Source organism: Sciurus vulgaris (genome assembly GCF_902686455.1).
Source record: "Sciurus vulgaris genome assembly, chromosome: 6".
Taxonomy (NCBI): domain Eukaryota; kingdom Metazoa; phylum Chordata; class Mammalia; order Rodentia; family Sciuridae; genus Sciurus; species Sciurus vulgaris.
In genome coordinates this window covers 18,330,395-18,355,009 of record NC_136466.1, presented here as the reverse complement: position 1 = coordinate 18,355,009, position 24,615 = coordinate 18,330,395, and the positions used below count along the sequence as shown (strand labels likewise).

Here is a 24,615-nt window from a genome sequence, read left to right as displayed (position 1 = left end):
TCGTGATAACGTACACAAGCACTTGCCTACGAAGAAAATAAAACAGGAAACAAAACCGGGTTCAGGAGCGTGTTCTTGCTGTGCTCTAAGCTACAGAGGAAGGTGGGCTGGAAAGCGCTCGCAACCTGCCAAAGTGCGAAGGACTCTCACCCCAGTGGCCGGTTCCCTACGGGCCAGAACTCTTTCCTACCGTCACTCACCAATCATGACTCTGCAAGACACAGGGACTTAGACATACGTGTGCGAGTGTGTGTGAGCCAGAGAGGCGAGAGGACCCTGCGCTCTCTCCACACGTGTAACCCTGCGTCTGCCTGTTTCAAGGCTTGCGTTCATTCATATGTATGCATTGGTTACATATGTGATCTAAAGTGGAACAGTTATCCTGATCAGTTGTATATTTAATGGGCACACCTTAAAATAGGGTGTTCATCAATTGCAAGTGTGTAAAGATCCGAAGTGCTGTCCCCAGGTCTCTAACCCTCTCTACCTTTCCCTTCCCCTTTCCCACTCCCCCCCAAAAGGAAAGCATGCAGCAGCAGATTGTGGAAGGATTTGAGTCTGCAGCTAGAGAGAAGGGGATTAGGGCCAGAGCGGTGCAAGTTAAATTGTGCTGCATATAAAAAATGGGCGGATTGGTCTCCAGATCCAGAGGCTGGTACCACCTTCCTTTCTAAAATAAAATCTCTCTGGCATGAAGTCACCGCCTATTTCACATCCGGTTTGCCCTGGGACGTATTACTACTGTCTTGGTAAAGAGAAATCTTTTGTTGTATAGCTGCAGATTGGATATTGGGAAGAAAATTTGGGTGTGAAATCTTCAGCACAGGAGCACGCAGAGTCCATGATGGCTCAGACCGAGTGAGTGAGAGGCAGGGAGCGAGCGAGGACGCCCCTCCGCTCCCGGCGCGCCCGGACTGGCAGACTCGCGCCGGCTCCGGCTCTCCACGATTCTCTCTCGCAGACTTTTCCCCCGGTCTTGAGCGATCCGGTGCCCAGAGGGGGCCCGAGGTAAGTGCGGCTTCGGACCGCGACCCACAGCGCTTTGAACATGGCTTTTCCTAACCCGAGAGGCAGAAACGCTGTAGTGGTGGGAAAACAAGAAAGAGCGAGCAGGACAGGAGCTGAGCCCATAGCAGGTAGAAGCAACGAATGTTTTTCTTTCAGGGCTAAAACTGCAGCGATATAGGAGCTTTCTTTTCTCCCTCTCTTCTTTTCTCTCTTCCTTTCTTAGGCAGATTTGGATTTATTCCGCGGGGTGGGTGGTGATATGTTGTTTTGGTCTTTTTTTTTTTTTTTTTTTTTTTTTGTCCAGGGGGAGCTGGGGTGAGTTTGGGAGGGGCGTTGGGGGCCAAGGTCTAAAGTTAAGACGCTGGGACAAAAATCCTATCTCCCTCTACCATCCCAGGGAAGGCACTCTTATTCTGGTTGAAAAATTGCCTTTTTTCTCCTTTCTCGTGGACGCTGCTGAAATGCCCCCTGGTGTAGGGGTCTCTCCCATTCTGAACACGAAAAACTCAACTTGTCATTTGAAATGGGTGGCAGGGGATATTACGGATGTTTGGAGTGTCTGTCTGGAAGGGGAGGTTGGAGGTGGAAAGGGGTAAGGAGGCAGTTTAGCGTTTCTTTTAAACTATTATGTTTGTATTTGCAGGAAACTTTCTTACTCAACAACTGAAGCGTTGTTTTTCTTTTTTAAAAATACCAGAGGAGGGCAAAAGGCTATGGTGTCTTGCCTGGAGGGTTTTGTTTTGTTTTCTTGTTTATTCCTTCGGGAATTTCCCCTTTGTATAAAGATCCAAGAAAATTAATAGGGCTAAAAGAAGTTGTTTTCCCCTTCGTAACAGATGCTGAAGATTAATGAAAGGGTGAATAATAATTGTGCTGTTTAGATGCAATATTTTAACATAATGATGTTTATCCAAGATTTCTTGTCATATTCTACTCATCTGTGTCAAAACCAGTCACTAAATTAAGTAAAAGCTATGATGAGGCTCACAGTTCTTATCTCTACACCATTTCACTCCAAACACATTAATTATATTTCATTGCTTACATGCCTGTTTGTAATGGTTTTTACTGATTTAAATGATCCCTGAGAGTGTGGAAAGCATTTTGTAGATACAATTAAAGGTAAAGTACATTAAACTATAGAGTGCCAAATGAAGAATATGCTTTAAAATAATTGTAATTCTTTAATCACCGGATTCTACTGAAGAGTAGAGATAGAGGGAAGTGCTAACAAATACTTCTAACGATTCTCATATTGTGACTGCAATTAATGACAGTACACCAGAGTCAGATGTGACTCTCTGTTCCTTAACCAGGTAGTGCACTGAATTTCTGAAATGCACTCCTTAAATAGGTTATGCATATTTGTGATTCTGTAAGCCTTCCCCACTCCTCCATTCCCCCAGCATCCCACTACCAAGTCTAAATTCAACAATCAATAGTGATGGATTGCACTTTACCTAACAGGGAAAAAAGATCCCCCTTTTCATGCAAGGCAAAGCATGCCAGCTTCCATCTGTTTGGAATGAAACATTTTTCAGCAGCAACCTGGCAGAATTGAAGAGGGATTAAAAGATCTGTGTGGGCATGTTTGTGTGCATTCCTGTGTGTGTGTGTGTGTGTGTGTGTGTGTGTGTTTGGTATGTGAGAGAGATCAGTACATGGCTTGACTATAAAGTGTGTCCTTTAGCTGCACAGAAACATTTGTGAGCTTATTTAACAAGGCAATCACAGACACAGAATGGAAGCACGACTTTGGCATTCAACAGTGTGTTTCCAATGGACTTTATAAAGAGATAAATACAATTGCTTCTAAAATCAAGGTACATCTAGAATTCAGAGATGAATTCAGTCAACAGAGCAGGTTAACCAACCCCATTCCACCCCCAAACATTTTCTCTCTATTACTGACACTAGCTTAAATTTTCCAATGTGGAGTTTAGTCATGGGGACTCAAAGCAGAAAGGTCAAAATTTTCAGATGAAAAAGCAAACAGAAGAGAAGAAGTCAAATTATAAAATAAATAAGAAACCTAGGGAAAACAACTCACAGTTTTTATGTTGAGCAATATTGTCACCTGAAAGCACTTCACCTTGTATTCTTTTACAGGAGAAATTAAGGTACTGATGTATTTCTGAATGGAGAAATGCAAGGGAAAGTGGAGAATGGATGGTCCAGGTTTCCATTGCTTCCAATGAGGTGTCATATTCCAGTGAGGTCATTTCCTGACTTCAAAGCATTCATCTGAACTGCCTCAGTCAGCCCTAGTGGTTATAACCTGATGTTTCTTGCAAGACACATTGATCTCTACTTATTCTACTTTTCAGCTGCTCAAGTCCGCGATGAAGAGAAGTCCAGGTCTCTCTGAATATCTTTGGGCCTGGACCCTCCTTCTGAGCACGTTGACTGGAAGAAGGTGGGGACACTTTATTTTAAATCTGCATGAGAATTTCTGTAACTTTTCATTTATTCCATTAGGGGGAAGAAAATTGTCCATGGATGAATTCATGACTAAGGGAATTCAAAAAACTTAAGTGCAGTAAAATTCCAGCTAAGACTGAAGAGTAGTAAGGAAAAATAAACCTCTTATTTGCATGTCAGTTAGAATACACTTAGTAAGACTTTGTTAAGAAATGTATTAATTCAACATTTAAGTCTTGGATTGAACTTTTCACTATTCAGTTGGAACTCAACAAAACATGCGGTTTCCTAATTCATAGGAAAAGTTACCCTAATTAATGTCTGCATACCATGCACGCTGATTTTCCAAAAGAAATTTTAGCCATTTGTAAGGTTCATAGAATAACTTGTGAATATATGGAAGTGGAAAGTTTAACATAATATTTTAAATTTGAAAACTATGTCTCTATGAATGCATGTGCATATTGTGTTTCAAAACTATATTTATATAACCAATAAAGATGGAATACATAGACAAATATTTACTAACATTAGGTAAAATCAAACTTATCTAATTAAGCTTAACTACTATGTAGACAAGTTAAAGGAAAAATCAATGTTTAAGCATATTCAAAATATGATTAATGATCCAATCAAGACTATAAGATATTATAGTAAAATTACATGAATGACCAAATATTTCAGTTTTTTTAATTTGCTTTATTATTTCTTGTGTTCTTCATTCCTTGTGGCCCATAAGAGATTATTAGACAGGATACGAAAACCTGAGATTCTTCAAATGTAAACGGAAAGTGAATCCTTGTGAGTTAAGGAGAGAAACAGAATACCCTGGAAAGATTTGTGAATTTGGAGGAATGCTTTCTAATTGAGAAGTTTTCTGTTGTTATATTTTGCCATTTTGCATGGTATATATGACTACCAGATGAACAGGACATACATTACTGTCAGATACTATTAATTTGAGAAGTTAAATGATCTTCACTGCTTTTGAAAAATTACATGAAGTGTTACTATTGTAATGACCTGTAGATGGAGTTAGTGCACAGTGTTTTATTATATAGTGCTTCATATGGAATCAAAATCAGGTACTGTAACTGACATTCTCTTCAAAATATACATTCTGTTTAGGAAACACGGCATTAGCATGAATGTTTATTACCAGATAAATAATTGTAATGTTTTTTCCCAAATTTTTTCTTTGACAATTACAGTTAGTTATAGTAAATTAGAAGCAAAGTTGGAGAATCTGATTAGAAAAATCACACAAGAGAGATTTCCATTCCAAGGGGACAGGGGAGCTGATGTTCTTGGGGTAAGGGGAGATCTCCTTTGGTATTTGTACCTCAATGCAAAGAACTGGTGAAAACACTTTAAAAAAAAAAAAAAAAAAAAAAAAAAAGAGAGAAAAGCATTTCCTGAATTGTATATGAGGTATATAAACTTAGGGCATGCAGGTAAAGGTAATAGCTCTTATTCTCAGGTTTGTGCAAACAACCTCACTATACTCTGTCTTGTCATCCCATCTCATCTTTCCCCTCTTGCTATTTTATTACTTTCTTCCTTAGAGCTGTCTATCAGGAGCTCATCACAACTTAAGGTGTGCTAGCATTTCTTTTCCATCTTTATCAAGATGACCTTCCAATATCCTTGAAAGATGCAAGCATGGCAGTTAGTTTTGTGACAATGAGTTTTTATAAATAATAGGATTCGGAAAACTATTTTTCCCATTCGTCAATGAGACATACTGGAGAACACAGAGCTAATTGAAAATTTGATTAGAAAAAGATGTTTAATTTTACTGAAAGAGAGTAAGCCTTCAATCTGCGTGGCATTAATGTTGTATTTGGCAGAATAAAAAATTGATTCATGGGAACACATTTAACACATTTAATATCCTGGATAGCTTTTAGTTTTAATAAGTTTATTAAAATAAAACTTTCAGGAAGATGGCCTTTGCATTTGGTGAATATGAAATCAATTACCTGCAGAACAGTGTTTTCAAAATGATACTTTAATTGTATTTCTTGATACTGTCAAATAAGTAAATTCTTTTTTATAATGTTAATACTTTCCTTGTATTTATCAGTAATAAGAGTACACAAGAGTGAAGTAAAAAGTGTATTAAGAAATGTGAAAGACATAGATTTGTAGAAGTTCCTTAATTTACACCCTGTATTTTTTTTTTTTTTTAACTCAAGGTCAGAACTATCATTGAAATTTATCAGTGAGTGTGATCCATCCTAAGATAGAAAATGCTTCTCTCAAAGGGTTTTGGAAATGTCATGCTAATCATTACATAAAATGGTTCAAGGAGCATAGTCAGTAATGCAGTTGATAAAAGAAAGTGTTTGAACTATGGTCACAACATGGTTGAAAATCAAAGACTGATAATGAAAAGGGATACAAGCTACATCCTTAAACAGTACAATTCAAATAGAAATGATTATTTCTATACAAAAATATAGGAATGAAGTTTTGCCTAAAAGTTGAAGGAAGCTGGGTTCTAGATCGAGCTTTGCTCACAAATAGCTGTGTCTTCTTAAACACGAAAACTGTGTTACAGTTTGAAAACCACAAATTAAGACTATTGAGCTTCCTCTTTTTCAAGGACTCTTTCACATGTAAGACCATCAATTGCAAAAATTCAATTAGATTTTGGAACAGATAAATTTTTAAAATTGGAGCATAAATCTTAAAATGAATGAAATTTTGAATATTGGTTAAAAATAGAATTAATGTAAACAAAGTTTTATCTGCTTCTCATCTAAATATCTGAAAGAACATCAAAATATCGAAATAGATCTGTCGACAGTGGATAAAGAAATGAATGTTGGTAGGTGAAACTTTGGTTTTGCTACATGTTAAATTAAAAAACTATTTTTGTAAATCTCACTCTTACTCTCTCACTCTCTCTCAAACACACACACACACACACACACACACACATTTTTTTAAATTTGAGAATTTTCCCACTTTTTTCTTTCCAAGTTGAGTGAATATTGTTGCTTGCTCAGAGAAGATATACATTATGACATAGTAGACATGCTGAGAATTCAGAAAGTAAGGAGGTAGAATTCATTTCCTGTAATCTCCCTTTCGTATTTAGAAATATGGACCTATATCAATGAAGACAAACGTGAGAAAATGGCAAGAGTTAAAACATGACATTTTAAGAAAATTCAACAGAAGGAATTTCCTTTTTCTTTCTTTTTTTATTTTTACAGACTGCATTTTGATTCATTGTACACAAATGGGGTACAACTTTTCATTTCGATGGTTGTGCACGAAGTACTTTCACATCACTTGTGAAATCGTACATGTACATAGGGTGATAATGTCTGGCTCAGTCCACCTCCTTCCTTTCCCTGCCTTCTCCCTTGCCTCATTTCCCTCTACATAATCCAAAGTTGGAATTTTCAAAGATTGATTAAAAAGAAAAGTAGGAAAACCTGGGGAAGGTCTTAATCAGAGAGAGGTTTCAGTGGAAATGTGTAATGCTGCTTATCTTTCTGCTACTTCTAGCTACGAACAACCCTCACTGCAAGATGAACTTAAAGACAACACCACAGTCTTCACTAGGATTTTGGACCGACTCCTAGATGGTTATGATAATCGCCTGAGACCAGGCTTGGGAGGTGAGTTGTGTTGCTATATTTTTATTTTATAGAATAATATAAAAATCTTTACCACGATAGCCTTATTTTTCCTTTACATGTGAAAACAACAAGAATGGTACCGTGTAGTTTAATGATCAATCCTATTTTAATAGATGGCTCACTGTTAATTCAATTCCCTATGATAGTTGTGGCCACATAACTTTATGGATTAAAAGACACAAAATTCTCTTAATGACATGAAAGAGATATTACATTTATTTGGCAACCACAATGTTTTCTCTCTTTAATCTGATTATACAGGGAAAGCAATGGGGAGGACACTCTCTTCTAGTTTAAAGACTGCATTGACTTCCCCTGATTTTGCTAAGTCTGCACTGAATTTAAATAGGATATACTGATTCTGTTGCTTTAAACATTTATATATACTGATCCACTATGCTATGCTAGATTACCACCACCTCTAGGATCAAAGGTGAATAAGATAAATGATAGTGTTTTTTAACCATACATTTGAACTTACACCCTAATTTTCTATATTCAAATTATTTTTCTTGGAATATCAATTCATTGGTTATACTGAAGAATTTCTGGTAAGGAAGAAAATAGAACTTATTACTAAATATAAATATATTTAATAGTAAGAATGAATAGTTTCAGAAATTATACATGTATTTGAATAATTTTGAAAAAAATAATCAAAATATCGTATTTGGTTAAACAAAAATGAATGAAACAAAATCAAAATATTCAATTGATTTATTTTAAAACAAGCAAGAAAATAAATTATTGTTCAAAGTCACACAGGAAAAGAACATTAGAATCTTTGATTCCCAGCTTAATCCAATATAGCACCTTTTCCAAAGTACCTGTAGAAACTAATAGCAATATTTGAACAGTGACTAAATGGCAAAAAGAAAGGCACCTCTTCTGCGTTTAGACAGCACAGATAAGCAGTGAGTAAGAAGCTTAAGAATCAAGCACTGATTTTACAACTGAATGGAGTAGCATGGATTTAGAATCATTTAAAAAATATTTTTTGTAGTGTAATCACAGAGATGTACATCATGGTCTATTTTCAAGCTGCTAAATGTCATTACTGTCTTGGAGGTTTAAGAGGAACTGCTTTTTCAAACTCACAGCTGAAGTATATGTCAAAGGTCTTACCAGGTGTCCATTCTTATCTATTTCAAATGTTCATTTCAGGACATGCTACACAATCATCAGGCTTCCTTTTCCCTTAGTTTTCATTCAATTTAAAAAAAATCCTAAAGTTACGAGACTCAGTTGAAGGTGCCTGTAGACTCAGTTTCTCTGAAGGCTGAGGTAGGAGGATCCCTTGAGCCTAGGAATTTGAGGCCAGTCTGGGCAGTATATGGAGACCCTGTCTCCAGAAAGAAAAACAAACTGGACATGGGGCAATCACAAAAGAAAAAAGCATGGTTGTGTACATATGTTGATATGTCTATGAATATATAACATCTATATGGGCTCCAAGGAATTTCTTTTGGTGCATAAAATTTGAAGTAAATTATAAAGACTGCAGATAGAGGAGAAGTAAGAAATGGGTTACTGATGTAAGTTTTAAAAAGCAAGACTTCTGAAAGTTCATAAAAATGTGTATAATTCCTTCACGGTATCTCTTTTCTGATCTATATCATTTCCTACAAAATTAGCAGAATTTCATAACATTTATAAAGACTTTTTTTTTCATCCTACTTTAGTAAATTCTGTTTAATATTTTAATGTGTGCACATAAATATCCTCTGAAAGGTTTGTGTGTGGTTTTCAGTTGTTTGAACAATTTTACATTATACAATCATTTTCTTCAATGATCAGCTGTGTTGTTGTATTATAATTCTAGATATAAGTAACAAGCCATGACTGTTAATTTTCATTTAAATGAACATAACTCTTTAATAAATGTACATATTAATATTTGAATAATGATTCAAATATAATCTGAGCAGGAAGCATTTGAACTAATCCTCATATGCATACCTAGACCATAAAGAGTCATGGACTTGTAGAGTTGTAAACCAGACTAAGCATAGATTGAAAGGTTATATTTGAGTACTTGCAATACTAGGAGATTTGCTTACAGAAATACCTATGTTAATCATCTTTAACATTACTGTTTTGGTATATATATTTATTTCCTTAGATTGCCATGCATTTCTGCAAATTTAAGTATGACATGGATTCCAGTAAATTCCTATTGCAAAATGAATCCCCTTCCTTTTATTTTTTGACATGAGTCATTGGTTTTCAGATGAAAAAAACTGTGGTAAATGCTTGAACAATTATCATTATTTACTAAGAGGGAAAAAGTTTCCCTTCAGTAGATTCATGATTACAGCTAGGACACTCTCATCTTGCCTACTGTCTTCTTTATTATGACAAAAGTCTGATTTTTATAAAAATAATGACACTTTACGAAAGGTGTGGATGTTTTGTTCTGAATATCTTCAGAAAATATGATAAGCTGAGACTCAAGAATAATATAAGAAATTGTTGTATGTTCAAATTCATCATAACTTGTTTTCTAGAAACACACTGCATCAGAAGTGTAACATTGCTCCTTAGGGATGTACACTGTGGGTACAAACCAGGACATAAATACGTAACGGGGTTGATTTAGATGATAGAAATCAGCTGGCAGATATTGCAACAGTATTGGAAAAGGCTATTTTGTTTTTCAGCATCAAGAAACAGCCTAAGAAGGTGAAAATAAAAAGATAACAGAAAAAGATATCGAGGAAGGGATTTTTTTAAAAGTGGGAGGGTTAAAATAGATTAGATTATATGGAATTCTAAATTTTTAATATACTCTACTAGGAAACCTAAAGAGAAAACTCAAGCAAATTCTTATTTTAAGTACAAAGTAAATGAATAAAAAACTTTAAATAAACTTGAATTTAAATTATCAGTAGCCAGAATATGCAAATCAGAATTGTGAATAATTGTTTAATACACTCTCGTTTATTATATCCTTTGGTGACAAGATATGAAGGACTGCTTTCTTATTGCAACTAGAAGTTGAAAAATATATTGGAAAAATCTTGACTAACATAAAGTCAGTATAGAAGGATGATAGAGCTGGGAAAAGAAAGGTAGAAGTCAGAAAAATGGAAAGATGAATAAGTAAAAGATTTCAGAAAAAAGAAGAATAAAAACAAAAGGATAGAAAAAAGGAGTCTGAATAGGGAAAAGTGGGAGGGATTGCGGCCCTGGAGAGGAACAGAGAGGAACAGGAAAGTGTGAAGCAGAGGAATCCATACCATTGGGACTGGTAGACACGACGTTCACGTGGATAATCAAGATCTCTCTCTTTACTTTCAATCATGACCAAACCAAAAATCCTCTGAGTAAACTCGTCCCAAGTTTTCTCCTTATTACTTGTGAGTATAATAAATGGAAGAAGACTGTATATGCTCTAGATTCATGAAAAATTAAATAATACTTCAGCTGATCTGTACACATCTAGGTGAATTATCTCTCTTTCATATGGGCTCCTCCCATGCTTTGGGAGTAGGAAAAGATAATCATAAACACGCCCAAAGCTTAATCCTGAAGAAATATTTCAGGTCTTCAAGGACAAATAAGACCCTTCCCAATGACGTTCTTCCCTTCTTTGCCCTTCTGTATTTATCTGCTACCGTTTAAGATGTACAAGAATCCTGGGTGAGCCAGGGTGTGCACAGTCATTGTCCAGGTCACCTCACAAAGCTAAGGGCTCCCCTTTCTCCTGTCCACGGGCTCAGTCTCCCTCATTTAGCTTTCAAAAGACACATTCTTCTATAACCAATTTCATTTCACTCTTCTGAAAACAAATTAGGAAAAATCATCCAATTGTAGGTGGAACACAAGCAAGGATGGAATTGAAGGGATTGCAGAAGAACTTTCCCTCCACTCCATCCCTGTTTATGGTAGTTCCTGGAAATACTGTCATAATTTCTAAGTTCAATTATAAGTTTAATTTTAATAATAGGATTGATGTCTTCCAAAGACGTTATCCTCAAACTGCATGAATGAAGATGGCCAGGGAAAGAGATGTATGTGTCCTCCTAAAGTGACAGACCCCAAGGGACGGGTGACCAAGTAGATAGAGCTATAAGTAGAGAATGGACCTTATCCTACTGTTCATTTAATGGTATTTCATTAGTTTTCTTCTTTGTGCTATAAGTGGTAGAGATTTGACTTTTTTGATTTTTTAAGATTTTGTTTTTGTTTTAGATTTTGCTTAAGCAAATCTAAACAAATAACTGAGAGATAGCTTTAGAGTAATTGAAATCTAAGCAGTTAATTAAAAGTGTAAGAATATTTGCAAATGAAGTTTCTTCTCAAGGCATTTTAGCATTAATATATTGTTTAAAAAATAATCTATGCCTCCAAGCAGACATTCTCTTTATAATTTTCCTTATCTTGGATTATTCAGACCCTTATAAAACCTTTTGGACTAATCTTTAGCCCAATTATTGCAAGAAAGCTCAGCTTTAAGGCATAAGAACCCTGAACTCCTAAAATGAGTCAAAGTGATTTCAGCTAGCAGATGACTTTTTTTTTTTTTTTTTTTTTAAGGAAATTAGCCTGGACCTTGTTTTTTTATTTTTTTATTTTTATGTAAATATAAGAAAAAAATGGAAAGTTAAGAGTACTGAAAGAAGTAGATTACCTTTTGAGAATTTTGTTTTTTGCAAGTTTGTAAAGCTTGGGTCACTAGAGAATTGGGAAAGAAATACAGCTTTACAATTTTTAAAACTGAAATTTAATCTACCTCCAATTTATAAGATGTCTGATACTCATGAAAACTTTTTAAAATTATTATTTTGCAATCCATGTGGTATTGAGTTCAGAGAGAAAAATTGTATTAATTTTTAACTAAGGAAAACCATGCATTTTGTACTTAAATTAAAAAGTCAGAATTTCAAAAATAGAGAGGACAAAGATATTTCTGTCACAGTGTATTACTGTTAGATAAATTAAAATGATTCCACTTATAAGATCTGAAAAAATAAAATATAAAAAGTTTTGGGGTTATTCAATTCCTTTTTCTTGTTATTATTTTAGTGTTTTGGTTTTTTTTTTTTTTTTTTTTTTTTTTTTTTTTTTCAGAAAATAGCCTTCAGTATTCTGCTTTGAAATTCTACTCACAAGCATCCTTCCTTTTGAAGCTCTGTAGTTTTATCTTATTATTTTAATGCAAAGTGTGGAGCAGCTGTTCAGACTTTGGCAAATTCAACCCATTTTCACAAAAATACTATATCAAGACATTCTATACCTCAGTTGAGTTTTTGAGATAAGACAGCTACCGAAAATCCAAGAGGAACTGTTAAAATGAACAGAAGAGCACCTTCTAACCTTTCCTGCCGAGCTCTCCAGTTGGTTCATGAATCCAGCTTGTCCAATACATCCAACTTAGATACCCAAAGGAATGTTCTAGCGTGTTTATGAAACGTTCTACTCTCATCTTTCCTTTTGTGTATAAAGCAGCTACCAAGCATTTTTTGAGATAAAACAAAGCCTTTGAGACTGCACTCAAATTTAAAGGTCAGTCTCAGTAAATAGCTATTGTTTATTTCCCATGCAACTACTCTGGACCTTTTTAATACTTTATATTTCCCATCTTGATTCTAGTACCAACATGAGATCTTTAAAACGCATTTTTTTCTATAGGCTATTGATTTTTTTTTTCCTGGCAGAATCTGAAATCTGTAACTGAAAAAGAATGTATGATACCTAAGACAAGAATGTCATTGCTAAACTTCACAGATTATAATTTATGGAAAATTTAGCAGAAAACAAGGACCTAACGTGTTAGAATATTCCTCCAAGATTTTTATATTATCATTCTCATATCACTAAAATACTATAACAGAAGGTATAATGCTTCAAAACTGTAATAACTTGTATAATTTAGATCAAGATTTATATGTACCAAAGAAACCCCTCAAGGTTGTTTAGCTCTTTCCCAGTGGAAATTGTTCATATTATAAGGAGGGAAGGCAGAAATCTCTCAGTGCAAATGGGATAAATGTCTATTGTAATAAAATTTACCCTTCCTCTTTGAGATGCTTATATCATCCGTGTTCTTAGAATTCAAAAACACAAAGGCAGGATTGATTAGGCATCTTGAAGCTTCACTGTCTATTCCAACTTAGTAGGTAAATGTTAGAGCCAAAATTAAGTAGCTCTACCTATCAATCAGGGAATAGATGCCAATATTGTTAGGGCATTAAAAGAATAGAGGCATTTGCTGGAGTTGGAGAATGTCATGCTAAGTGAAATAAACCAAGCCCAAAAAACCAAAGGCTGAATGTTTTCTCTAATAAGTGGATGATGATACATAATAAGGGGCGGGGTAAGAGAAGAATGGAGAAGCTTTAGATTGTGTAGAGGGAAATGGGACAGAAGGGAGTGGGGGATGGAAAGATAGTGGACTGAAACAGACATTATTGCCCTATGTACATGTATGATTACACGAAGGGTGTGAATCTACATTGTGTGCAACCATAGAAATGAAAAGTTGTACCCCATTTGTGTACAATGAATCAAAATACGATCTGTAAAAACAAAAAATAAATAAATAAAAGAATAGAAACAAAGGACAGGGAGCAAAAATGTTGCTCTAGGCAGGTCAGCCAGGAGCTAGCACATTACCCAGTCCATTGGAGTATACATTGATGTTTATGTGGGAGCCCAGGATACTCTCACTTTCCAAACAAGAACATTTTAAAGTAGGATTTTGAGATAAATTTTATTATGATGACTAACTAGTTTGTTTGGCATCCATGTAGGGTCTGTCTCTAAGAATTAATAGAGTAGCTTAAAGGAGGCAATAGATCTTCATAAGTTATGGGTCCTTGGAACCTGGTCTAGTGAATATTACTCTGAGTTCCTTAATAGAGAGCATTTCCAGTGAAAATATGACGAGTGCCACATTGAACAAATTGTTGTGATAAGTATTGTTAATAAATACCAACTACAATTCTGCCCTCTTTGTTTTCCATTCCACTTCTTTATTACAGTCTTACCATCCATTATCCACATAGTTTCATCTGTCTTTCTAAACTGCAAGTAACATCACGTTACTTCAGTACCCAAAGGCTTCCTACGGCATAAGAATAAAGGTCAGTGGCTTTCTGAAATATACAAGACTCTTCAAATGTGGTCCCACTTACCTCAAGAGCATCGTCTTGTACCATGATCATTAGAACCACCAGGCTCCAGATATGCCTCACCTTCTCTTTCTTAAACAGGACACATTTATTCTCACCAAAGATCCTTTGTCTTGATTTTTCCTCTTCAATGCTATTCCTAGATCTGGCCATGAATGACTTTTTCTCATCTCTCAGATCTGTTTTCAGGACATTCTTTCAGAACACTTTAAAATGATCTGAATTTAATTAGGCTAATTTATGTTTGTGGGTCTATGTATAACTGTATTTAAAATTATACCATTTTGAATCCATCTACCTACCTACTTACCTACCAACCCAGTCTAGCGAAAATACGTTTTCTCTAAAAAAAACTCTGAGGTATGCTAGAGAAGGAGCATATTCACCTTCATTCATCATTATATTGCTGTGACTTAGCATTGTGCCTAGCTGGAACATAGAAAATCCTAAGTAAACATTAGTTGGATAAATTAACTCACCCAACAAATACTTCTCAAAGTATTTTTGGCATTGCAATCTTATTTAACCTTCACACTGATGCTATGTATTTGACTGTATAGGTATTTCTTTATTCAAAGAGTTAGAAAATAGATTCAGAGAGATTATAGGATTGTTCCTAAAAATCATGCAGCTTGTTCTCAAGGAAAATCAGAGTTAAAACCTGAGTACTTAGAGTCTTAATCCAATGTGCTTACTACTTACTTTCATATACCACTTTTCTCATTTATACCTCTGATACTAATCATCTTTCTGAATTATCACTTCAAAACATCTGTTATTTCAATACTTATCAGCAGGATATCAACGTTGTAGGAAATTCCCAGTAAAAACAGATCTGCTATCTGGAAAACATAATTTACAGTATTTGAACATATTTATACATATGCTTGTATGTATGTGCATATACATATATAGCATTGAATGGGTGTGCTTGTTTAAGGACTAAATTTTATTTATTTATCTTCAGATACTTCACACATTAATTTATTATTTTGAGCTATTTTCAACAATTTTAATAGCAATCATCATCATTATTATGATCCTATTTTGTATAACTCTATTCCGTATTCTCCCCTGACAACTTGAATATATGTGTACTTTTATACTTAATCTGTCAGCTTTCATTTATTCTGGACATGGAAAGATTATTATGAAGAAAATATCATTGAAAAAATTATTCAATGGATAAGCTCTTTGAATGTTTCTTTTATCCAATTTATTTTACTGATATCCATTTTCAGAGAATTTCCTAGTTATATAAAGGGGTTCAGTTATATATTGATTTAACTGGGTCTATAATTATTTTTCCTAATTTTCATTTGAATTTCTTGACTCATGTTATATGCTCTTAAATAGAATACATCAAAGCACAAAAAATATGTTGACTTTTCACCATGTGATTTACAAAAAGGTCTTGGGTACCTTTCAGGTATTTCTAATAACATAGACTCTGGTACTTAGTCAAATATTTCTGGTATTAAGAAAACATGATTTTGATTCTAATGTTCATTAACAGATAGAGATCTGATAGGTATTGGATAGATGATAGATATTCTGTGGGAATCTGCTTGAGGGTAGCTCTTGGAGAGAAGTGAATTTCCCCAGCACTTGGGCAAAGGAGGGTTCCTGAACAAATTCCGTAGACCTCAACCACAGCGTATAGTACATGAACATTCTCCTTTTAGACCTGGTCCTGAGCTTAAGAAGGTCTTAATTTCAAATCACCATTTCTTTGCCAGGAAGGGGAGTTACCCATACCACTGTGAGATTTTGCTGAAATTCATTCACAGTGCTCTCCAGAACATTTGCATTTGGGATTGTAAACCTCCTATCTTGAAACAGAATGACCTCACAGAGCACTCAGGGAATTCCTGGTATATTCAGGGATTTACTTTGACCAAAGCAACCTACTCCTTGTCATTGAAATTATATTGGGCTAAATGGAGATGTAGTTTGAGGAAAATCATAAAGTATAGATTTGAATGAAAAGTAGGTTTATTCATTATTATTAATTTATTTATTTACCCAGAAATATTTTTTATTTTTTTCACATCTTTCTGAGTTTTCTAAACTTACACTAAAACTTTTTCATTTTGTTTTTTACCAAAATGGTGTTGTATTAATTGTCCTCAAATTTTCCATAAAACTTTGGTAACATTTTAGAGTTGCATCCCCAAATAACTTGGTGAAACAGATAAACAAGACTGATGATAACTACTTAAAAATAATTTCTAAAGATGCTAATGTTGAATCCTCCACAGGAAATAGGTAATAAGCAGAGTTTTCCAGCTATGGAAACCTGTTCCATTGAACATTCACTGTAAACAGCTGATAAGAAAAAATCAAAGAAAATGGTTTGGGTATGTAGCAAGGGAAATACATTAGAAGGGGAAGTGTGGAAAGCGGTTCCTCTCTTCTGTAACGATCCTGTCCTCGCAGGAACAGGACTGTGTGCAGAGCCTTTTCTTACTTTGTTTCTTTCCCTCTATATACCCTCCCTCATCCCGCCCACTTAGTAGCTGACTGGTCACTGCAGTCCCTCCCAGGCATCCTTCAGTTCTCTGACACAGATTTTTTTTTTTTTTTTTTTTTTTTAATGTTTGGAAGAGAAAGAAAAACATAGCGAACAGGGATGCATCTATGATTAGAGTCCTTGGTGAGAAGGTCATTTCAGAGACTTGTGATGTAGGGGATCCAGGTCAGAGTACTTGCCTTGGAATATTGTAAAGGTGAGTTTTGGAATAGCTCAGATGCAGGTGGCTGGTATGAAATCAGATGAAGTATCTGAAGACGATGAACCAGTGTGGTAAATAAATTTTGGGCCAAGGATAGAAAAAAAAAAAATGAAAAAAAAATGTAGTTGTAGTCATTTATGTAAATTGCTTTCCACTTATGCCTAATCTCTGTATGGCACAGTAACAATTATGCATGGCAGTAAATGTTTCTAAACTTAACCATGTTCCATGTCCTGTTTGGTTCAATAATCTTTATAAATAGGCTTTTAGTTTGTTGCTTTTGTAGCATGGTCATCTATTAAGAATCTAAAAACAATGGAGGAAAAATGACCCCTATATTCGCTAAATGGACACTTCACTTCTTCAGGGCACTTTTTTATGCAAAATAATACAAAACAGTTGCTCTAAAGCACCTAGTGGGCCATTTTTTTTTAAAAACTAGCTATCCCAGGGCATTTCTTTATAGTGTAGAACTATGCTCTCTACTACACTCAAGAAATAGACAATAGGGAAGATTTCCAAGAGAGCTGCCTCAGGCAGCCAAACGTGTAAGTTTGCAGATAGGATCAATAGCTATACTTTAAATTATCATGCATCTCAAAAAACAAATAAAATGAAAATAATGGACAAAATTTTGATTCCATCCATGTCACTAAGTGCCATAAGATATTTACTTGTGTTTTACTTGTGTTTTATAATCAGTAGGGAACAGCAACTAAACCTGGAAGCAAAATGAGGTTGAGTCAACTATAAAAATAGTAAAACAGGAACATTTGATCATATCAAGACATGTCAGATGATAATTTAGACATCAGTTCTCCTACTGCACTGTTTCAGAAGCATTTAATTGCATTTTATTGATTTATAAATGATAAGAAACAAACTTATTTCCAACAAGGGACTTGGCATAAAAGAATAGAGCATGCAAATATGCCCACGTGATTATTTGTTGTCATGTTTTTGTTCTTTTTCATACTAAGAAAGGTGTATCTTATTATATCAAAGAATATCCAGTGATGGCTCTTTCACTTGATCCACAAATTAAAATGATGAAAGTGAAAAGAAAAAAATGAGCTTATTTATATGATATAGTCTAGCTTTCATGAGTAGGAGGCATAGATTTTCTTTGTTTTTTTTTTTAATTGAAAAGTCTTCCTGATATTTTAATATAATGTAAGCTCTTGATGGAGTCTTAAGAAATAAAGATGTTTTTACTAAGGATACGTGGTAGTGTAGTTAAAAATAAAAAAAAATACTTGTGGCGAGAGAAAGTGTGGTATTGAGAGAGGAGTCCATTTTGATAGAGAGCCGTGTCTAGTGGGGAAATGCTGGAGGAGACAAGAACAAGGACCTTATGAGGACAGAGCTGGACTTGCTGAGACAACTGTGCCTCTCAACCCATGCACAGTTGCTGAAGCACGTTGAAGTTGAAGTTGGAAGTGAGTTCTAAATACACAACTCTACTTTCTTTGTCACAAGCTACGTCTTCGAATTGTTTAAAGGGTAAATTCCAGATAACTCCTGTGTCAAGGGTTTATTTGAACATTTTGAGCCAATGATATTTTTGCAAAAAAAAAAGAACAACAAAGAAAACATTAGATTCATTATTGAAGGGAATATCTCCAACTTCAAATAGTTTTATCAATTGAAATATGCATAATGTGTAGCAGATGACATGACCTCTTTGCTAGGAATTTATGCTGAAAGTCTTAACTATTCACAAGTTAATTGAAGGAGACAGACCAGTTTTTAATTTTCAAGGGAATTTATTATTGCATTTAAAGGATCATGTTTTTAATATTCTGTGCCAGAGATACAAAGATACTGACGAATGCACTGCTTAAGATACTAGACTGTTATTTCTCAGAGCTAAGGTGAAAATGACACAGACGTATTTCTCACTCCCACCCCTCAACAAATTGTTTCCTTTTCTTCAAGCAACATTTTTTCAATTTCTTGATAAGTGACTGTATTTCTTTGACAATGTCTGTGTTGAGTTGTCACAGAACTACAGCAAATACGTTTTATTGGTTGATATATATGTCCTCAGAGGCCAATATAATAAAATTACATTGAACATGGAACAGAATGCATTAAATGAATTTTTTTCTATGCCATAATGTGTTCTACTTATCCTAAATATTGAAAATATTTACATAGGTTTTCATATTTTTCCCAGGGAGGAATTTGGATAATTCAGTTAAGATTTAGTGCAAGAAAGCAATCAATCATTTCTAAAACATTCTCTTGAGAGCTTGAAGAGTTAAGAAAGCTTGCCAAAACATAGAATATACTTCCCAAGAGTAGCCTATATACTTGGAGGATCTGTCTAGTTGTGTAAAAATATTTAAGCTATGATATACTCCTATGCTAGCATAATGTCAAGTGGTTTAGTATCCTTTAGGCACCTATCTCCTTTATTGACGAATTCATTAGGAAGCAGCTGGGTTCTCCATAAAGTCTGCCTCCCAACGTGGCATATTTGGGCTCTATTCTCCATTGAACATATTAACTGTGAAATTCCATGTGTAAGCAGTAAATTATCAGGACTACACAGTGGACCAATTTTAGAAAGAGCTAATCAAAGCCAATAAATTTCCCATTTGGGTGTGAGTATGTGGTGGTGAGATCTAATAAGGGCTGTTGATAGACACTCACTGGCCCAATTTCCTGCTTCATCAGAGCGTGTAACCGAAGTGAAGACTGACATCTTCGTCACCAGTTTCGGACCAGTTTCAGACCACGATATGGTAAGTGACACTGCATCTTCCGTATACTTTAAATTTAAGTTTGGGGCAAAAAAATTGACTAAGTTCTTATGGAGCAACCTGAAAAAGCTTGAATATTTCTTTGTGTCCCCTTTTGTCTCTATGTATATAATATCTAATATTGTGTGTGTGTATGTATATATTATATACAGCCATTTTCTTCCCAGATCAATACTATTTATGTGGTTCTTAACCACGTGCTTCTTCCTTTTCCTCCAACCCTGGAACGACTGCTTTGTCTTGGTTTGTGTTCTGGAAGCCATGTGCGAGTTCTCTTTCACTTTAGTTAAGGTGCCATGTTGACTCCAAGGATATTGTGATTTTAAGGTAGCTAGTAATGTTTACAGAATAACCATTGATATTGTAATTTCTGAATTATTTTTTGGTTCTAAAGAGAAAACAGTTGAGTGAATATTTGACCAGGATTAGGCAGAGAAATAGTTAAAATATACTAATGTTAACTACTCTGCTCCATTGCAAAAAAGGTTCACCAAATTATTATTCAAAGTGCAAATAAAATGAAGGTATACCTGTCCTCTCTCTTCCCACCTCAAATAAATTAACATGCATTTCTAGCCCATCTGATAGGAGATGGTAAATCAGTAAAACATTGCAGATGTTATATAATATTCTAAATTCACACCGGTCAAGCTTCTATGTAAGTAAAGCATCATAGAGGCCAAGAAGAGATACCATTATGACTATTTTAAAGATACATTAACAGAAATTATTTTCTTAAATGCCTTTTTATTAGTGTTTAGTGTAAAAATCTTTCGATTTTCAAAGTAGCTCAGAGTGAGTCAGGACAAAAGTTACAGAATTATTCAGGTCAAATTCAAACCCTTCTAGCTGTATTCCACGTAATCCACAAAAGATTTTGTGGTACTTCCTCACCTGTTAACAATATTAACTGTTTGCTTTCTATGAGGCAATCAGTCTTGGAGGCTGGTAGAGAAGGTTCTAGGATTCAGACTGGCAGAATTCAAATCTCACCAGCAGCAGCAGCGTGTCCTGGGCAAATTGCTTAAGCATCTAAGGCTTCTCTCAAATGAGATTTTTTTCTTCTTCTTAGAATAAATGCACACAATAGGTTTTTGATACAACAGCAGCCCTATGGTTATTTTGAACATTTCATGTTTGTCCTTTGGTCAAACATCAGATAGGAATAACAGTTTCAAAGCCAGGGTCTACTGCATAAAACTTGTGAATCAGACCACGTTTGATTTGTGCTTTCAAAGGATCAAATTGGCCATAGGTCTGCCACTGATTGACTAAGTGACTAGTGGAAATTGTACCTGATCACCTTGCTTCAGGAGATCAATCTTTTGAGCCGTTTTATGGAAGAATCGTGCATTAAAAAAAAAAAAAAAAGTATGATTTAGAGGCAATCAAAGTTAGAAGGTAGAATGACAAAGCTATTTTTCAAAACAGGAAAAGCTTTGTAAGACTTAAAGTGAGAACTAATAAAATACCTAATTAATAACAGTAGCCACAATAGCATTTACCATTAGAGAATGCTCACAATACCTTAGGCACTATGCAAAAGCTTTACAAATCATGTTTCATCTGATTCTCATTGCAAATGGTTTATGTAAATATTACTCGTATTCACATTTTCTAGAGAAGGAAAGTGACCCATTAGCTAACTGTGGCAACTAGATTCCAGCCTATCCTTCCCTATGGGCTGCATGGTTCCCAAGGCATCTGACTTCATCTGGAATAGAAAACAAAATTAGGACAACTCCTTAACTTGATTTTAAAAATCATTAATTGGCCATCAAACAGCACATTCCCAGGGCACTAGGTTCTGACAGAAATATCCAGGCAGCACAATCATAGAGTCTTGTTTTCCATAGTGCTTAAAATGTATGAAGTCAAAGCACACACAGATGGTAATAAATGGTACAAGTGATAACAGTTCCACACAATATTTATTTAGGAACATAGCGGATGTTTTGTCCCAGATCTTCAGAATAAGGCTCACATTCTCCAGGGACCTGCTTTATTGAATGGAGTAACTCAGATTTTTCACTTGTATGGTGTGGACTGAAACCCTGAAACTTGAAGAAAAGATTTTTTCAGCAGAGTTTCCTATATGTTCAGACTCTTTTCATGGAGTTCCTTCTTTTGCATGCTGCTTGAGTTTGGCATGGTCATGATCACCTTCTCATTTTCCTCAGAATCCTTGCTGTACAACTTAAAAAAAAAAAAAAAAAAGACCCATTTTTGCATTCCCAGCCTTATAGAAATCTAATTTAAATACAAATTTGTGTTGAAAAAATAATAAAATGAGACAAAGAATAATTTCTAACATCTACTATGAGCTTCCTATGTTCTAGAAATTCGTACAAGTTGTTCACAAATAGGAACTCACTTCTTACAATAGTCAAGTTAATTTTTCCCACTTTCATAGGTTAGATCATGGAGACTTAGTTGGGCTACAAATTTCCTGGAGATAATTTAGCCAGCAGGTTTAAAATTTATTTTCATAACAACTAATTTTACAGATCTACACCACTCCTCCTTCTTATTCCAAGTTCTGAAGAAAGGGGTCTGCCTATCTTGGTCCAGATGCCTATTCTTAAGCTAATGAATTCTGGCCATAGAAGTAAGGTTCTGCTATATAAATAGCTACTGGGAGCCACCTACTGCTGCCATGACAATCATGCAGAGGTAGTTCTTAGAAAATGGGAAGCTAAATATTTATACTCTTGCTTAGGCAGGAGCTGATCACTGTCACCAGATTTAATTTCAGTTTTCAATTCTACTTTTAATACAGTGGAAAATGGAAATCAACCTTAACAAGTTAGTGTGCATTGGTGACTGGTACAGTATTTGAAGACAGCCTATGTGAAATGAATTTGGAGGATTTCATTGTCTGCCACTGTCTGCCACTAACACAGGTGATCAAGCAAGGCTGGCTATTAACATGATAAACATGAAAACATTAGGCTTTTGGCAAATCTTGATATAATTTTCTTTATTTGGGAGGGAATCATTGCATTTGGGATATATCTTGAAAATTTGTTAAAAAATCTATTTTAAATTTATTTAATCTTTAATATTTAATTTATTAAAAAAATTCTCCTTGGAGCTAGCAAACAAATGAACCAAAATGTTAAGGTTCATGGGGATATGGTCCTCTTAGACATACTAAGAATTTTGATTTACAAGTGGCCATTCCCTCTGTTGTTGACAAGTCTGAAGAAGTTCAGTCAGATACATGGAACTTATGTGACTAGGTTGTGAGTAATATAAATATCCTCATATATCTATCCCTACTTCACAAGGAGAACATGCTGAACCCAGACTAGAGATTCAGCCACCTTATTTCCAGGATAAATGCTGCTTCCCTGTATCACTTCCTGGTATAATTCAGTCTCTTTCCCCATTTTTCTCCTCATGAAAAATACCATTGTACGCCCATCCTACTCCTCCATGTGTTTCTCTGACAGCACTGAGCCTAAATCGTTCTCCCTCTGCTGAATTTAGCAATGCTTAAGAATGTTTGCTGGTGAGTAAATCCTATCTTGTATCACAATGACTTTCATCTGACACTTCTAGACACAGTAAAACCTAACCAGCAAACAAGGTAACTTGCCCACGTCAACAGAACAGAATCAGGTTATGTGTTCTTCTTTGTCTCAGTCAACTATTATCCCTGCTGTTATTGCATCATAGGCCATTTGCCACTTATTGTGAGTTATTTGATCAGTAAGGGCTGAGCAATATCAAACATGTGCCAAAATGATTATCTCCCAGTCTTTGCCCAGTCTTGCTTACATCCTGGGGAAAAAAGACAGGTGGTTAAATTTGTGCACAAAATGACTAAAGACACACATTATGTATTTTGTACATCCTAAAGATGATATGTGTAAGATTTGAAGAACAGCTGCTTACAGATGCATTGGGGCTTAGAGGATTAGGAAAATGTAAGATGGTGCTTTCAAGTTAGTCCTCCTTCTGATTTTGAGCATGATAAGATTAATGGAGAATGTGGTGATCTTTATTTCCAACCATTGAGTTCCAAATTTAGTACCAGTGTAGCAAGAACTGCAAGGAAGATGAATGTTACTCTTTTCAATTTTAGGAACTGGTAAGTCAAATTGCTTGTTTTCAGATTAGCAGATGTTTGTCTCTGGGTATTGCCATAAGGAATGCTGTGTTTATTCAAATAAATAGATTCCCTAGCTGTGAATGATGATGAGCTTCACACATTTTTCATGTGACTTAGACACATGTACAATCACAAACATACACTCACACCCCCCCACATACTCTGTATTCTTCTTCTGTTTTTGGGTCGGGGGCAGATCCAAATTACCAGAGGAAATGAATTCCTATTTTCATAATCTTCTTCATTGTGTAGGACAATAGGAGAATTGGAAGTCTACATACAGAGAATTGGAAGTCTATATATATACAATCTGTGAAAGAGAAAGCATTTACCTAGCCAGAGAAAAGATGGGCTCTTCACATCTAAGTTAGATTCACAATTGACAGATTTGGGTGTGACATTTTCAGAGACCATGGGAATTCCCCCAAAGACTACTCTTTATCTGTATGGCTGGAAATATTTAATTTAAATATTTTCCTACACATATCTTCTAGCATAAGATTGTTTCTCAACAGTTTTGTGTTCTATTCTTTTAGTGTTGGCCTAGTGGGGCAGGGTTAACTTCTTTTCATGTATCTCAAGAGATAACTGGAAACATTTTCCTATTACAAAGAAAAATGCCATGTATTATAGATATTTTTTAAAAACTGTTACACCAACCAGTGATTCACCTGACACTAATACGTACGTACTGCCACCAATGTACTAAAACATCATCTAGCTCATATTTGCCTTCCAAAGTTAGAAGAATTATGCATTGTTTGTCAGATATTT

General features: G+C 35.0%; 1 protein-coding gene across 1 annotated transcript in view; it reads left to right on the top strand.

Moving 5' to 3' along the window:
- The first annotated feature begins 550 nt into the window (after nucleotides 1–550).
- The window catches only part of GABRA1 (gamma-aminobutyric acid type A receptor subunit alpha1), a 50,221-nt gene continuing 26,156 nt past the window's right edge, over nucleotides 551–24,615 (top strand). The window contains exons 1-4 of the mRNA XM_079144600.1: nucleotides 551–1,008; nucleotides 3,336–3,424; nucleotides 6,952–7,064; nucleotides 19,639–19,706. Coding sequence (XP_079000726.1) covers nucleotides 3,351–3,424; nucleotides 6,952–7,064; nucleotides 19,639–19,706 — 255 coding nt within the window. The 5' untranslated portion in view covers nucleotides 551–1,008; nucleotides 3,336–3,350. The remainder of the gene's footprint in view (nucleotides 1,009–3,335; nucleotides 3,425–6,951; nucleotides 7,065–19,638; nucleotides 19,707–24,615) is intronic.